The sequence below is a fragment of the Pan paniscus genome, chromosome 20 (assembly GCF_029289425.2).
Source record: "Pan paniscus chromosome 20, NHGRI_mPanPan1-v2.0_pri, whole genome shotgun sequence".
NCBI lineage: Eukaryota > Metazoa > Chordata > Mammalia > Primates > Hominidae > Pan > Pan paniscus.
Window position 1 is genome coordinate 43,073,433 of NC_073269.2, and position 15,663 is coordinate 43,089,095.

A 15,663-nucleotide genomic window follows, 5' to 3' on the forward strand; every position below is an offset into this window, starting at 1 on the left:
ACTGTTAGCCAAGTGCAGTGGCTCACGCCTGTAATCCCACACTTTGGGAGGCTGAGATGGGCAGATCACCTGAAGTCAGGAGTTCAAGACCCACCTGACCAACATGGTGAAACCCTGTCTTTACTAAAAATAAAAAACAAGTAGCCGTGCCTGGTGGCACATGCCTGTAATCCTAGCTACTTGGGAAGCTGAGGCAGGAGAATCACTTGAACCTGGTAGGCAGAGGTTGCAGTGACCCAAGACCACACACCATTGCACTCCAGCCTGGGCAACAAGAGCGAAACTCCGTCCCCAGAAAAAAAAAACAGAATTGCCCTACTGTTTTCCATAGCAGTTGTGCTAGTTTACATTCCCACCAGCTGTGTATGAGGATTCCAGTTTCTCCATCAGCACTTGTTCTTATCTGTCCTTTGGTTATAGCTGTCCTAGTGGGTGTGAAGTAAAGCTCATGAGATTTTGATTTACACGTACTGTATAACTTGTGATGTTGAACACCATTTCCTATGTTTGTTGGCCATTTCTATTAATATATCTTCTTTGAAGAATTGTCTATTCAGAGCCTTTGCCCACTTCTAATTGGTTTGTCTTTTGATTATTGAATTTTTAAGAGGTCTGTACATATTCAAGTATCATCAGATAAATGATTTGGAAATATTTTATCCTATTCTCTGGGTTGTCTTTTCACTTTCTTGATGATGTCCTTAGAAGCACAAAAATTTTTAGTTGTTCTGATGTCCATTTTTATTTAATTTTCTTTTGTTGCTTGTGCTTTTGGTGTCATATCTAATAAACCATTGCCTAATTCAATTGAAGGTCATAATTTACAACTATGTATTCTGAGACCTTTTTTTTTTTTTCTTTTTTTAGCTCTTACAGCTAGATCTTTGATCCATTTTGAGTTAACCTTTGTATACGGCATGATCCACCTTCATTCCCTTGCATGCAGACAGTCCAGTTGTTGTCCCAGCATCATTTGTTGAAAAGACTATTCTCTTCCCCGGTGAAGTTTTTTATCACCATTTATTATGATGTGGGGGTTTTGTAGTTGCCCTATATCATGTTGAGGAAGTTCCCTTCTTTTGCTTATTTGCTAATTTGTTGGATGTTGGGTTTTTTGGTTGTTGTTGTTTGTTTGTTTGTTTTCAATGATAAAAGGGTGTTGGATTTTGTTGACTACTTTTTCTGCATTTACTGAGATGATCTTATGGTTTTTGACCTTTATTATATTGGTATGATGTATTACATTAATTATCAGATGTTAAATTAATATTGCATTCTCCTGGGGTAAATCCTACTTGGTTATGGTCCATAATACTTTTTATATGTTGTTGGATTAGGTTTGTTAGCATTGAAGATTTTTACCTCTCTATTAATAAGAGAGAGTGGGCTCTAGTGTTTTTTTGGGGGTGGTGTGTGTGTGTGTGTGTATGTTCTTTGTCAGGTTTTAGTATTAGGGTAATACTTGCCTCATAAAAGATGTGTCCCCTCCTTTTTATTCATCCTCTTTGTTTTGGAAGAGTTTGTAAATAAGTTAGTATTAATTTTTTTGTTGTTTGTTAAAATTCACCAGTGAAGCCATCTAGGCCTGAGTTTTTCTTTTGGGTAGTTTTTTTTTTTTTTTTTTTTTAGTAATTCAGTCTCTTGTTACAAGTCTTTTCATCTTTTCTTTTTGTTGCAGTTTAATCAGTTTGTGTCTTTCTAGAAATTCATTCATTTCATCTACTCTAGTTTGTTGGCATATATTTATTCATAATATTTCTTTATATTCCTGTTTATTTCTGTAAGATTAGTAGTAATGTTTCTTCTTTCATTTCTGATTTTTGTATTTTGAGTCTTCTTTTTTGTCAGTCATATTTGTCCATTTTGTCAATTTTTAGTTTTATTGATTCTCTCTAATGTTTTTCTAGTCTAAATTTCTTTGATTTCCATTCTGATGTTTGCTTATTTCCTTTTAGTTACTTTGGATTTAGTTTGATCATCTTCTTCTAGTATCTTTTTTTTTTTTTTTTTTTAAATTGAGACAGAGTCTCACTCTGTCACCCAGGCTGAAGTGCAGTGGCATGATCATGGCTCAGTGCAGCCTTGATCTCCCAGGCTCAGGTGATCCTGCCACTTCAGCCCGGTCCCCTAAGCTCCCAGTAGCCGAGACTACTGGCATACACCACCACGCCCTACTAAGTTTTTGTATTTTTTGTAAAGATGGGGTTTTACCATGTTGCTCAGGCTGGTCTTGAACTCCTGGGCTCAAGCAATCCACCTGCCTCGGCCTTCCAGAGTGCCAGATTATGGGCACGCCCAGCCCTCTTCTAGTATTTTAAGGTAGAAAGTTAGTTTATTGATTTGAAATCTTTCTTCTTTTTTAATAAAGTGTGTACAGCTATAGGTTTCCCTCTAAAACTTGCTTTAATGGCATTCCATAAGTTTTGGTATGTTGCACCCTCATTTTCTTTTACCTCAAAGTATTTTGTAATTTCCATTGTGATTTTGTTGATCCATTGGTTATTTCAGAATATTGTTTAATTTTTACATATTTTTGAATTTCACAAATTTCTTTCTGTTAGTGATTTCTAATTTTTGCCCATTGTGATCAAGGAATATACTTTACACAATTCTCTTAAAATTTATTGAGGCTTTTTTTTTTTTTAAGAGACAGGTCTTGCTGTGTTTCCCTGGCTGAAATTCAGTAGCTGTTCACAAACGTAATTATAGTTCACTATAGCCTTAACCTCCTGGGCTCAAGTGATCCTCTTGCCTCAGCCTCCTGTGTAGCTGGGCCTATTGAGGCTTCTTTTATAGACTAACATATTTTCTGTCTTGGAGAATGCTCTATACACTTGAGAAGAATGTATATTCTGTTGAGTGGTGTGTTCTATAGGTGTCTGTTAGATCTGGTTGGTATATGGTGTTTGAGTCTTCTATTTTCTTGCTTATAATCTGCCTAGTTGTATCCATTATTAAAAGTGGTGTTTGGGCTGGGTTCGGGGGCTCACGTCTGTAATCCCAGCACTTTGGGAGGCTGAGGCGGGTGGATCACGAGGTCAGGAGTTAAAGACCAGCCTGGCCAAGATGGTGAAACCCCATCTCTACTAAAAACACAAAAATTAGCCGGGTGCGGTGGCAGGCACCTGTAATCCCAGCTACTCAGGAGGCTGAGGCAGGAGAATTGCTTGAACTTGGGCGGCAGAGGTTGCAGTGAGCCGAGATCGTGCCACTGTACTCCAGCCTAGGCGACAGACTGAGACTCTGTCTAAAAAAAAAAAAAGGTAGTGCTTGGAGTCTCCAAAAATTATTGTTAAATTGCCAGTTTCTGCCTTCAATTCTGTATTTTTGCTTTACGTATTTTAAGACTGTTAGATGCATATATAATTGTTATATCTTTCTGCCAGATTGACCCTTTTATCATTATAAAATGTCCTTTAGTAACAGTTTTGTTTTAAATTCTATTTTGTCTGATATTAGTATATCCACTCTAGCTTTCTGTGGTTGTTCGTATGCTGTATTTTTTCCATCACTTTATTTTCAAGCTATTTGTATATTTGAACCTAAAATGTATTTCCTGTAGACAGCATGTAGTTGAATTCTGTTTTTCTATCCAATCTGACAATCTGTCCTTTTTTTTGGCCTGTTTAATCCATTCAGAGTTAATGGTAACACTAAAATTATTGGGCTATGTCTGCCATTTTCCTTTTGGTTTTCCATATGTCTCATGTCATTTTTTGTTTCTCCTTTACTGCTTTCTTTTCACTAAGCAAATATTTTCCAGTATAAAATTATAATTTCTTTAATGATTTTTCACTATATTTTCTTAGTGGTTGCTCTAGGACTTGGACACTATGTATCTTATCAGAACCTACTTCAGATTTATACTAAGTTCCATTAAGATATGGAAATGTTGGTCTTATGTAGCTCTATTCCCTCTTCCCTTGTTTTGTACTATTATTGTTATATATATTACAGACTCAACCCATTATTATAATTACTACTGCATATAATGTTGCATCACTTAAAGAAGCTGAGAAAAGAGAGCAAATATGTATTATGTTTATATTAGCCTTATTTACCATTTGTTTGTGTTGATTCAAGTTCTAGTAAATCTTGTGTCATTGCTTACTCTATTCCAAATTTGCTCTGAAGATTCTCTATCTCTGGTTTTCAACATTTTTGCTATGGTATATCTGACTGTGGGCCTCTTACATTTATTTTACCTGGAGTTCATTGAGCTTCTTGAATGTATAATGTTTTTTGTCAGATTTGGGAAATGTCCAACCATTATTTCTTTGAATGTTTTTTCTGCACCTTTCTCTCTTCTTCTTCTAGTACTCCTACCTCTGACCCCTGAGTACCAGCTAAACAAGTTCTTGTATGTTGTGATCACAATGCCTAATTTTGATGACTTCAAATTAATTAGCATTATGTTTTTACAGGAAACAGTGACATTTAAGGATGTGGCTGTTGACCTTACCCAGGAGGAGTGGGAGCAAATGAAACCTGCTCAAAGAAACTTGTATCGAGATGTGATGCTGGAGAACTACAGCAACCTAGTCACAGTGGGTAAGGTGGCTTGGTAGCCTTGCAATTTAACAGAGAATTCTTTTCCATTTCTGAAATGTGTGAAGACTGTAACTTGCCAGATGAATCTAGCCTTTCCTTTCTCCATGTGACTGTATGTGCTCCACTCTTCAGTGTTAAAGGCTGATTACTTTGTGTCATTGTGTAAGTTCATTCATCCTCATCTTTTATAAGCCCTCAAGCTTGGACTTAGCCTAAGATCTGAATGGTTGTCTCCAGCATTGACATCCACATCCTTTGCTATTTCTTGTAATAGGCTGTCAAGTCACCAAACCGGATGTGATATTCAAGTTGGAGCAAGAAGAGGAGCCCTGGGTGATGGAGGAAGAAATGTTTGGGAGGCACTGTCCAGGTGAATAAGTGAAAAGCAGCTCTGAATGAGAAAGCCACATGGGAGTTGTTCAGTGAAGGGTTGATATCATTTCACAATTTCCAAGATTTTCTTAAAGGCCTTATTCTTCTAGAGTGACAAATGGGATGGAGTGCTTTAGATTACTGTGACATTTCTAGGTATTATTCTTCCTATTTTGCAGATATTTTCCTCTTTTAAATCATAGAGGGCCAGTAGCCCTATCCAATTTCATAATACCAACCTTCCCTAATTCATTCACAGCTTCACTTTCAGGATTATTGTTCCTCTCTCTATGATCCTCGGACACTCTCTTTCCTTTATGTTTATGGTTTCATTTTCTTATGCATTCAGTATTTCATGGTTGTGTAGTAATTTTAAAACATGTTTCACACTTAGGTTTCTTTTCATTTCTTTCCTTCTTTCTTTTTTAAAAAGCCTTAGATTTGTGTTTGGTTAACAATAGTTTCACTTCCCGTTGTGCTTCACAACCCTCACAATCCCATGGCTTAGAAATGTAAAAGTTTCTGGCTTAGAAATCCCATGGCATCTCCTTTCTGCTTATTCCTGCCTTCCATTCCTTTAATTTTTTTGAAACTACATGAGGTCCATCCTGGGTTAAAAAGATATAACCAATGTAACCAATATTATACCTATAATACCAATATTATACCTTTTGTGCAAAAGTAAATCTTCCTCTTATCCTGGACATGGTCCCTTCCTTTCCACAGTTGCATACACTTCTTTTTTGGAGTTATCCTGGCTATTTTTGATTATTTATTTTACCATATGAATTTTAGACTAAACTATCTATTTCCAGAGAAAAACCTGTTGGAATTTTTATTGGGATTGTGCTAAATATATAAATTAACTTTCAGAAATTTAACATCCTTTTAATGCCAATGTTTTCTGTCTAAGAACACACTCTGTCTTTGTTCAGATTTTCATATCTACTTCTGTGTCCTTTAGAAATGGAGCTTTCCAAGTTTTCCCATTGTTGCTTTTATACATTTCACTATAATAATGGGTAAGAAAGCTATAAAACCATCCTTATTTACAGATAATGAGATTGTAGCCCTAGAAAACACAGGCGAACCAATTGAGAAAGTACAACAAATAGTAACAGAACTCAGTGAGGTGGTAGGATATCAAATTAACAAAGAAAAATCAATAGCTTTTATATATACTTCAACAACCAAGTAGAAGATACTAAGGAAAGAAAACTACATTTATAGTAGTAAGAACAAAGATGAAATACTCTTCTGGGCATGGATATATAACAGTATACCAAACAAAATCCTGTCTTTATGAGCTTATAATTTAATGGAAACTAGAGTCCCTGAGGTTTTGCATATGGGAAAATATCTTTTTAACCTTTACATTTGGTTGATAGTTGGCTGTGTGTAAAATTCTTGAACCATACTTTCTTTTCCAAAGAGTTTTACAGACAGTTACCTGAGGGATTTAGACAATTCTCTGTTGTTTCCTAGATTCAAATGTTGCTTGGAGAAGTCTGAAGCCTGATTATTTCCCCTCATAGGTGACTTATTTTCCAGGATGCCTATAGGTTTCTTTTTCTTTAAAGCTTAAGTGGCTTTATGAGGCTATGCCTTGGAATTGATCAATCAGTATCAGTTTTTCCTTTCAGCTTGTGGATTCATGATTTTTGTTCCTTGAAATGTCGTCGTATAGATTTCATGCTCGTTTCTTTTGTGGTTATCATTGTCATCTTTCGATGAAGGTATTTCCTGCTGTAGCCACTGTTTACAGAAGGATAGTGTTGAAGACTGTCCAGAAAAATACTCTGAGTTGGTAAGAAGTCTCTATACCTCACACTGACCTCCTTTATCATACAAGGTTTTGTGTTGAGAGTTGGTTTACCCTTTCATTCTCCCAAGTTAAAGAGAGATTATTATTTGCATACTTCCTCTAGAACTCAGTGTCTCTTCCATCTTCCTATGCTAACAAACTGCTTATATAAGAATACTGGCTGTTTGCATCTCTTTGTTCAGCCCTGCCTTTGTACCATTTGTCAGGGCCAGATGAGGTCCATTCTGTACCTGCCACAATTTCAAGACATCTGGCAAAAAAATGACTCATTCATTTTGCCCACAAGGGGGTGCCTCTGTTTTAGAGAACTCTGTTCCCTGTACTTTTTGTTGGAGATAAGAAACAGGAACTGCTATCTCTGGGTTTCTTCCCTGCCTAATCCAGTCTATTTTCTGTACTTTCCTCCTATTCTGGGGATGGAGTTTAGCTATCTTTAAGGTTCATTGAAGATGTATTTTCTTTCTTTCTTTTTTTTTTTTTTTTTGAGACGGAGTCACTCTGTCATCCAGGCTGGAGTGCAGTGGTGCAGTCTCAGCTCACTGCAACCTCTGCCTCCTGGGTTTAAGCGATTCTTCTGCCTCAGCCTCCCAAGTAGCTGGGACTACAGGCACGCGTGACCATGCCTGGCTAATTTTTGTATCTTTTAGTAGAGACGGGGTTTCACCATGTTGGCCAGGCTGGTCTCGAATTCCTGACCTCGTGATCTGCCCACCTCGGCCTCCCAAAGTGCTGGGATTACAGGCGAGAGCCACTGCACCTGGCCAGAAGATATATTTTCTTTTTCTGTTTCTTCTTCATGTTTGCAGAGTGAAGAGGAGACAGAGATGTTTAATTCTACCATATTGAAACAGGAAGTCCTCTATGCTGTATTTGATCCATTTCACCCTTCTTGGAAATGTCTTTCTTCTTTGTGCTTCTCTAAAGGATTCAAATTCTTCCTTGGTTCTGGTTTATTGTTTATTTCTTCTTCCCTTATGAAATATCTTTTACATGACTTCTTTCTCATCTCTCACTGGACATCACCCAAAGTAGTTCTGAATTACAATAGACTTCTTTTTCCTCAGAGTACCTTCATGCTATATCTGTGTTCATGCTATTAAATAGGTATTTAACTCTAGAAATGACAGCATTGGAATATGTATCTTTAATGCCTCCAGAATTTTGAAACTCTTCATATCTCTGCCATTAATTATGAGTGCTCTTACCTAAGTTCTAGCAGTTATTTAACTTTAATATCATTTTCTAATAAATGGTCCTCAATATTTCCAGCCTACATTGGTCTTGCCCATCTCTCAACTAACATTCTATTACACGTCTACCAGAGTGGTTGGAATCTGAAAACATATACTATCTTCTACATGTTTTCATATTTTGATGTCTAACACTTGTTTATTAGTCCACCTGGAGAAAGAAAACTTTTATTCTTCCTATAAATGAGTCATGATTGATGTAGAGCTATATTTGGGAAGATTTTTCTTATTTTTGGTTGTTTTAAAATATTTACCTACAGATTTCAAAATAAACGTGGAAGAAATCAGGCTAGAGTTAGAAAGACAGGGCATAGTCACATGAGATAGTGTTGAATGTTAAATTGCATGTGAAGTGTCTATTTAGTAAATCAGTAAACCAGACAACACCTAGAAAGTTTTAAGAGAAGGGCTGTAGAAGGAGTAACAAGATTGAGGCTTTCTTTTTCTTTTTGATAAGAGCTTGGCATTGAAGCCATTTTCCTGTAAGATCTATAGCTTATTTAGACTTATTAAAAATTAGAAAACATAACAAAATGTTTGGAAAGTAAAATTAGCGTGTCTGTTTGGGGGGTAAAATTAGAAACATGGCCTGATTAGAGGAGAGAAGATTGTAAGAGATTAGTGAAATCAAGGATGAGTTTTCCATTGTAGAGTCAGAAAGTTCTGAATTTTGCTAGCATTCATGTTCTCTTTTGCTGTCTTTTATTTTTAAAATTTTGTTGTCAATTTAGTTTATTTTTTCCCCTCTTTAATCACTGAAGCTATAGTTTTGCCCTGTGCATGGTGGCAGCAAGGTTACAATGGTCAATTATAAGCAGGGGTTTATAAGATAACAGAATATGAAGGTTAAAACACATCTAGTTATCTGAATTTTAAGTTACCCACAGCTGACGGAACTCCAGGGGCGTGGAAAACCATTGTAGAACTAATGATGTAGGAATGTTATCATTTTGGGTGATGGTATGAAAGAAAAAAGTCAAAACACAATGGAATTTGATATAAAGGCAGTTTCAGTGTGGAGAAATAAACATAGGATAAGATGATAGGACCTGCTGTTAAAACACCGTGGTGAATCAAAGATGGCTTGTCTCCTGATCAGCTTTATACTTTTTATTCAATAAAATTAGACCTTCCTATTTCTAATATGCCTTGTTCTTTAAGCACATATAAAAATGAATCACAATTAGATGGAAAGTTGGAGCTCTCTCCTTATTTATTACCAATTTTGGATCGTATTTAGTTTGGACAGACTAATCTTCAAGTATGTTTAGATAGAAATAAAGGAATTTGAACTTTATGAAAATTAATTTGCCTGTAGTATGCAGACTGCACAAAAGATAGACTTGTCAGGATCATATGACAGTTAATCTAGGCAAAAGTAATGAGAACTTGGGTTATCATTTGTTTCTCTTAACCTAATGTAGCTGTTATTATTTCTCACGCCATTTCTTTCCCTTTTAATATGCATTTTTAGTTTTTTCAAAGTATACCTTATACATTACTTGTTTTAGAGAGCCAGTAGAAATGTCAGATTATAGCAGTGCTGTGCTCTGACCTCACATTTCACCTCCTTTAGTCAATTATTTTTGACTTTTTTTAACTATCTCTTTTGTTGTCGACCTACGTATTTTGAAACAAATGTTTATACTGCTCTGTAAATTTTTTTTTTTTTTTTTGAGACAGAGTCTTGCTGTTGTTGCCCAGGCTGGAGTGCAATGGCGTGATCTTTGCTCACTGCAACTCTGCCTCCTGGGTTCAAGTGATTCTCCTGCCTCAGCCTGCCAAGTAACTGGGATCACAGGCATACACCACCACGCCCGGCTAATTTTTTGTATTTAGTAGAGATGGGGTTTCCCCATGTTAGTCAGGCTAGTCTCGAACTCCTGACTCACCTCGGTCTCCCAAAGTGCTGGGATTACAGGCGTGCACCACCGCACCCAGTCTGTAAATGTTTCTGTAGTCATTTTCAAACATAAGAATAGAGAGATAAAGGAGCCAGGCGCGGCAGCTCACGCCTGTAATCCTAGCACTTTGGGAGGCCAAGGTGGGCAGATCATGAGGTCAGGAGATCGAGACTATCCTGGCTAACATGGTGAAACCCCATCTCTATTAAAAATACAAAAAATTAGCCAGGCGTGGTGGCGGGTGCCTGTAGTCCCTGCTACTCGGGAGGCTGAGACAGGAGAATGGCGTGAACCCAGGAGGCAGAGCTTGCAGTGAGCCGAGATCACGCCACTGCACTCCAGCCTGGGTGACAGGACCAGACTCCGTCTCAAAAAAAAAAAAAAAAGAATAGAGAGATAATATAAGGAATCCTCATGTATTCATCACTCAGCTTCAACAGTTACCGACATTTTCTTAGATTTGTTTACTCTGTTTCTCTCTTACCCCCACTCCAGTTTTGTTTTGTTTTTTTGCTGAACTACTTTACCTTTTCTTTTAAATACTACCATATGTATTGCCAAGAGATTTGTTTAATCCTGCAATATTTCTAACACACCTAACAACATTAGTAATAATTTCTTACTATCATCTTCTACTTAGTCTCTGTTATATATTTCATTGTGTCAAGAATGTTGTTTATGGTTGGTTTATTTGAATCAGGATCCAAATAAAATCTGCACATTCTTAGTTCACAGACTATACAAAAGCAGGCTGTGGGTATAGTTTGCCAACCCCTGCTCTAGATGTACCTTATTCTGGATTTGCCATTTGACCTCCTTGTGGTGGTGTTTGACATGCTTCTTTATCCCATTTTTCCTATAATCTGGCTTTATTCAATGCAGATTCAAATCTTTGGCAAGTATACCTCATAGGTGATGCTGTGTACATCCTATTGCATCTTATGTCAGTTTGTCCCACTTACAGACATAATTGAGATTGATCAGTAGATTCATGTATTGTCAGGCCAAATCCTCCTATTTCAGTGATCTCTGTCAACCTTTCACTTAAGGGTTTTAGCACCTATTGACCATCATAGCCTAGATCCATTATTTTATTAGAGCGTCTTTCACTTTTATTAGCTGAAATTCTCCCAAAGAGAAAAACTCTCTCATTAACTATTTGATTGCACTGAAATACAGTTTCTCAGGCCAGGAAAAAGAAATACTCTTTCTCTTCAAAAGCTTTTAGAATAATGATTGGTGTCCTAGAGGTTTCCAAAATTTGTCAAGTTAAATCATTATAAATTTATGTAATTTGAGCATCAGAATATATTATAGGCATATAAATATTTTTCATATATTATTATTATTATAATATTGAAGACAGAGTCTTGCTCTGTCGCCCAGGCTGGAGAGCAGTGGTGTGATCTTAGCTCACTGCAACATCCGCCTCCCGGGTTCAAGCGAGTCTCGTGCCTCCACCTCCCGAGTACTGGGATTAAAGGTGTGCGCCACCACACCTGTAATTTTTGTATTTTTAAGTAGAGATTGGGTTTCGCCCTGTTGGCCAGGCTGGTCTCGAACTCTTGGCCTCAAGTGATCGCCCGCTTTGGCCTCACAAAGTGCTGGGATTACAGTCATGAGCCACCACACCAGGCCCATATATTAATACTCAAATTGTCTCATCTTGAGCAAGAGGGATCTTTAGTTAATCTTGTAAATTTCCCGCTCCAGACATGGAAATAGCCATTTCTTTAAAAACTTTTGCCTCTTTTAGCAGGAAATGATATTGTGGAGACTGCAGTCTGAGGATTATGGTTGCTCTTTAATACTGAGTTATTGGTTCTATAGCTTTTAAGTGGACAGAGCTAGGAAAAATGCATCTTTTAAAAAGAAAAAAATAGGCCAGTCGCGGTGGCTCATGACTGTAATCCCAGCACTTGGGGAGGTTGAAGCAGGCGAATCACCTGAGGTTGGGAGTTTGAGACCAGCCTGACCAACATGGAGAAACCCCGTCTCTACTAAAAATACAAAATTAGTTGGGCGTGGTGGTGCATGCCTGTAATTCCAGCTACTTGGGAGGCTGAGGCAGGAGAATTGCTTGAACCTGGGAGGCGGAGGTTTTGGTGAGCCGAGATCATGCCATTGCACTCCAGCCTGGACAACAAAAGCAAAACTCCATCTCAAAAAAAAACAAAAAAGAAAAAGAAAAATATATATGAATTTTAGATACATCCAATTAAAATTAAAAAGTATAGTGCCCTTTTACCTTTTATGCTGAAAATCTTGGCTCCTCATTACATGTTTATTTCCTTAATTCATATATATTTCTCACCCTTGACACTATTGACATTTTGGGCCAGATAATCCTTTGCTCTGGGGGACTACCTTGTGTGTTGTGGGACGTTTAGCAGCATGCCTGCTTCTACTCACTGGATAACAGTAGCGCCATCCCTCTTTCTCCCCATCATCTTCCCAGTTGTGGAAACCAAAAATGTCTGTAGACCTTCCAGACATTGCCCAGTGACCCTTAAGGAGTAACACGGATTAATCTATCTTCTTTCTTTATATATTAATTTCAAATTAACAGTAATGCTAATATTACTAATAATAAAAAGACAACTAAACGTAATTTAAGATGTCTTTTGGGTTTTCTTCCTTAGAATATATTCTAATAGGGATATATAGTCAAACTACTATGTTTAAGGTTACTTGAAGTAATTTTCTATGTGATTATGACCCTCATTTGATAAGTAGGCTTGTTTCCAATTTTTTTCTATTTTTAGGGATTGCTTTGGCTTTTTTCTTTTTTGATTTAATTTTTATTTTTTCATATGTAAAATATGTACATGATTTTATTGTCAGAACTCTAAAGTTACAGTCAGAGAAGTCATGGTTTCAGTACATGTAAGTGAAAAAAACTCAGCGTAGAGAACATTGTTTAGAATATACTCTCTTTTATGTGCAAATGGATGGGAAGAGAGACAGAGAGAGAAGTGTGTGTGTGTATAAAATATATATTAAAAATACAATTGGCCCTCGGACAACATGGGTTTAAACTGCACGGGTCCACTTACATGCTGATTTTCTTACACCTCTGCCACCCAAGACAACAAGACCAACTTCCTCCTCAGCCTACTCAGTGTGAAGATAATGAGAATGAAGATGTTTAGGATGATCCACTTCCACTTAATGAATAGTAAATGTATTTTCCTTATGATTATTGTAATAACATTTTATTTTCTCTAAGTTATTTTATTGTAAAAATGCAGCATATAATACATATACAAAATATGGGTTAATCAACTATGTTTTCAATAAGGCTTCTGGTCAACAGTAGGCTATTACTGGTTAAGTTTTGGGAGAGTCAAAAGTTAGAAACATTTGCAATTATGTGGAGGATTAGCACCTCATCCCCATGTTGTTCAAGGGCCAACTGTACATATGATATATGCGTGTATATGTACTATATATAAGGAAATGTGTGATTATATGTGTGTGTGTGTGTGTGTGTGTACGTGTGTGTGTATGTATGTATGTGTGTTTTTTTAAATAGTGGAAGAATAATCCAAGAACTGGCTGGGCGTGGTGTCTCATACCTGTAATCCCAGCACTTTGGGAGGCTGGGGCGGGCGGATCATGAGGTCAGAAGATAGAGACCATCCTGGCCAACATGGTGAAACCCCATTTCAACTAAAAAAACGCAAAAAATTAGCCGGGCGTGGTGGTGTGCGCCTGTAGTTCCAGCTATTGGGGAGGCTGAGGCAGGGGAATCGCTTGAACCCGGGAGGCGGAAGTTGCAGTGAGCCGAGATTGCGCCACTGCACTCCAGCCTGGCGACAGAGTGAGACTCTGTCTCAAAATAATAATAATAATAACAATAATAATAATCCAAGAACTAATAAAAACGGTTATCTATAGGGCAAAGCAGGAATTGGTGTTTCAGGGACAGGGTGGAATCTGGACTTCCGCTGCTGTTTGGTAATTTGTCAGTTTTTATCAACTTGATATAAATAGAAGATGAGGTTTAGTAGCGTTACCACAATCACTTCTCCTTTCCTTTTTTTCTGGAATATAGATACATCACAATTTTTAGCTAATTCAATTTCACCACTTACTTTGTTATGATTGTTGACATATTGTTTACTATGAGGCAAGAAATGACTCTTAATTAATATACTTATATAACTTTCTGTCACTCCTAGAATTACTACTTGCCTTATTTTTCTGTTTTCTATGTATTATTAATTTAAATGGTACCCTCAAAATTCTTTGTTTAAATAAGGAATCCATCGTTGTTATTAGTTTACTTCATTTTGATGCATGAAGGGATAAAAGGGAAATTCTAAACATCTTCCAAAATTCTAAATTTTAAAGAGGATAAAAGAAATTTTTTAGTGTTTTTTTTTGTTTCCTTTTTTTTTTTTTTTTTTTGAGATGGAGTTTCGCTCTTGTTGCCCAGGCTGGAGTGCAAAGTTGCAATCTCGGCTCACCGCAACCTCCGCCTCCCAGGTTCACGCGATTCTCCTGCCTCAGCCTCCCAAGTAGCTGGGATTATAGGCATGCTCCACCACACCCAACTAATTTTGTATTTTTAGTAGAGATGGGGTTTCTCCATGTTAGTCAGGCTGAACTCCCAACCTCTGGTGATCCGCCTACCTTGGCCTCCCAAAGTGCTGGGATTACAGGCTTGAGCCACTGCACCCTGCCTGTGTTTTTTTTAACTAGTGGACTATACTGTAGAATGGTTGGATCAGAACCTAGAAGATTTGTTTGTTTGTTTGTTTGTTTGTTTGAGACTGACTCTCACTCTGTTGCCCAGGCTGGAGTGCAGCGGCACGATCTCGGCTCACTGCAACCTCTGCCTTCCAGGTTCAAGCAATTCTCCTGCCTCAGCCTCCTGTCTAGCTGGGATTACAGGCACGTACCACCACGCCCAGCTAATTTTTGTATTTTTAGTAGAGACGGGGTTTCATCATGTTGGTCAGGCTGGTCTTGAACTCCCGACCTCATGTGATCCACCTGCCTCGGCCTCCCAAAGTGCGGGGATTACAGGCGTAAGCCACCATGCCCTGGCTGAACCTGGAAGTTTTGTGTGGGGCCCCAAATGCCAGCATCTGTTGTTCCTTTTAATCTTTTTATCTCCTATGTGTAGGTACATGCCAGCATTCATGAGGCTAAATAACAGAAAGGGATTGTTGATCTCATTCATGTTAGAGTGTATGGTGAATCTAAATCACATGAGAACTCTACATGCAGTTATGTCTAGGAAATGTAGTTTTAACTGCCTCAGCCTTTACAGGATGGAAAAGCATGGTGGGAGACTGGAATACATGTTACTTAAGCAGATCCATAACTCTTGCCTTGGTGTGTAACTGCTCCCTACTCAGACTTTAATCCTCTTCTTTTTAGTCCCACTCTTATCCTACCCACTCCACTTTTTTTTGAGATGAGGTCTTGCTATGTTTCCCAGACTAGTCTCAAATTCCTGGGCTTTAGCAACCCTTCCAAGTAGCTGGGAATACAGGTACAGCCCACTGCATCTGGTTTTTTAAATTAATAAACTTCATCTTTTAGGCTGGTTTTAGGTTCACAACAAAACTGAGTGGTGTACAGAGCTCATGAAAAAGTACCAAGTATATGGATACCCACTGCCCAGGCACACACAGCCTTCCCCACTGTCAACATCTTGCACCACAGTGGTATATTTGTTACCATCAATGAACCTTCATTACTGTTATTATTATACACATTATTATTACGCAAAGTCCATAATTTACAT

At 37.7% G+C, this 15,663-nt stretch overlaps 2 protein-coding genes across 9 annotated transcripts in view; both read left to right on the forward strand.

Annotated features, from left to right (window-relative positions):
* The window catches only part of ZNF568 (zinc finger protein 568), a 63,668-nt gene that overhangs the window by 16,198 nt on the left and 31,807 nt on the right, over window positions 1-15,663 (forward strand). For all 8 annotated transcript variants that reach the window (XM_014342646.4, XM_034945300.3, XM_063600212.1 and 5 more), the window contains 2 exons: window positions 4,425-4,551; window positions 4,826-4,921. In XM_014342646.4, the coding sequence (XP_014198132.1) occupies window positions 4,425-4,551; window positions 4,826-4,921 (223 nt within the window). The remainder of the gene's footprint in view (window positions 1-4,424; window positions 4,552-4,825; window positions 4,922-15,663) is intronic.
* The window catches only part of LOC117976984 (zinc finger protein 568-like), a 66,382-nt gene continuing 55,557 nt past the window's right edge, over window positions 4,839-15,663 (forward strand). Inside the window, exon 1 of the mRNA XM_055103095.2 lies at window positions 4,839-4,921. The gene's annotated coding sequence lies outside the window, so the exon portion shown is untranslated. The remainder of the gene's footprint in view (window positions 4,922-15,663) is intronic.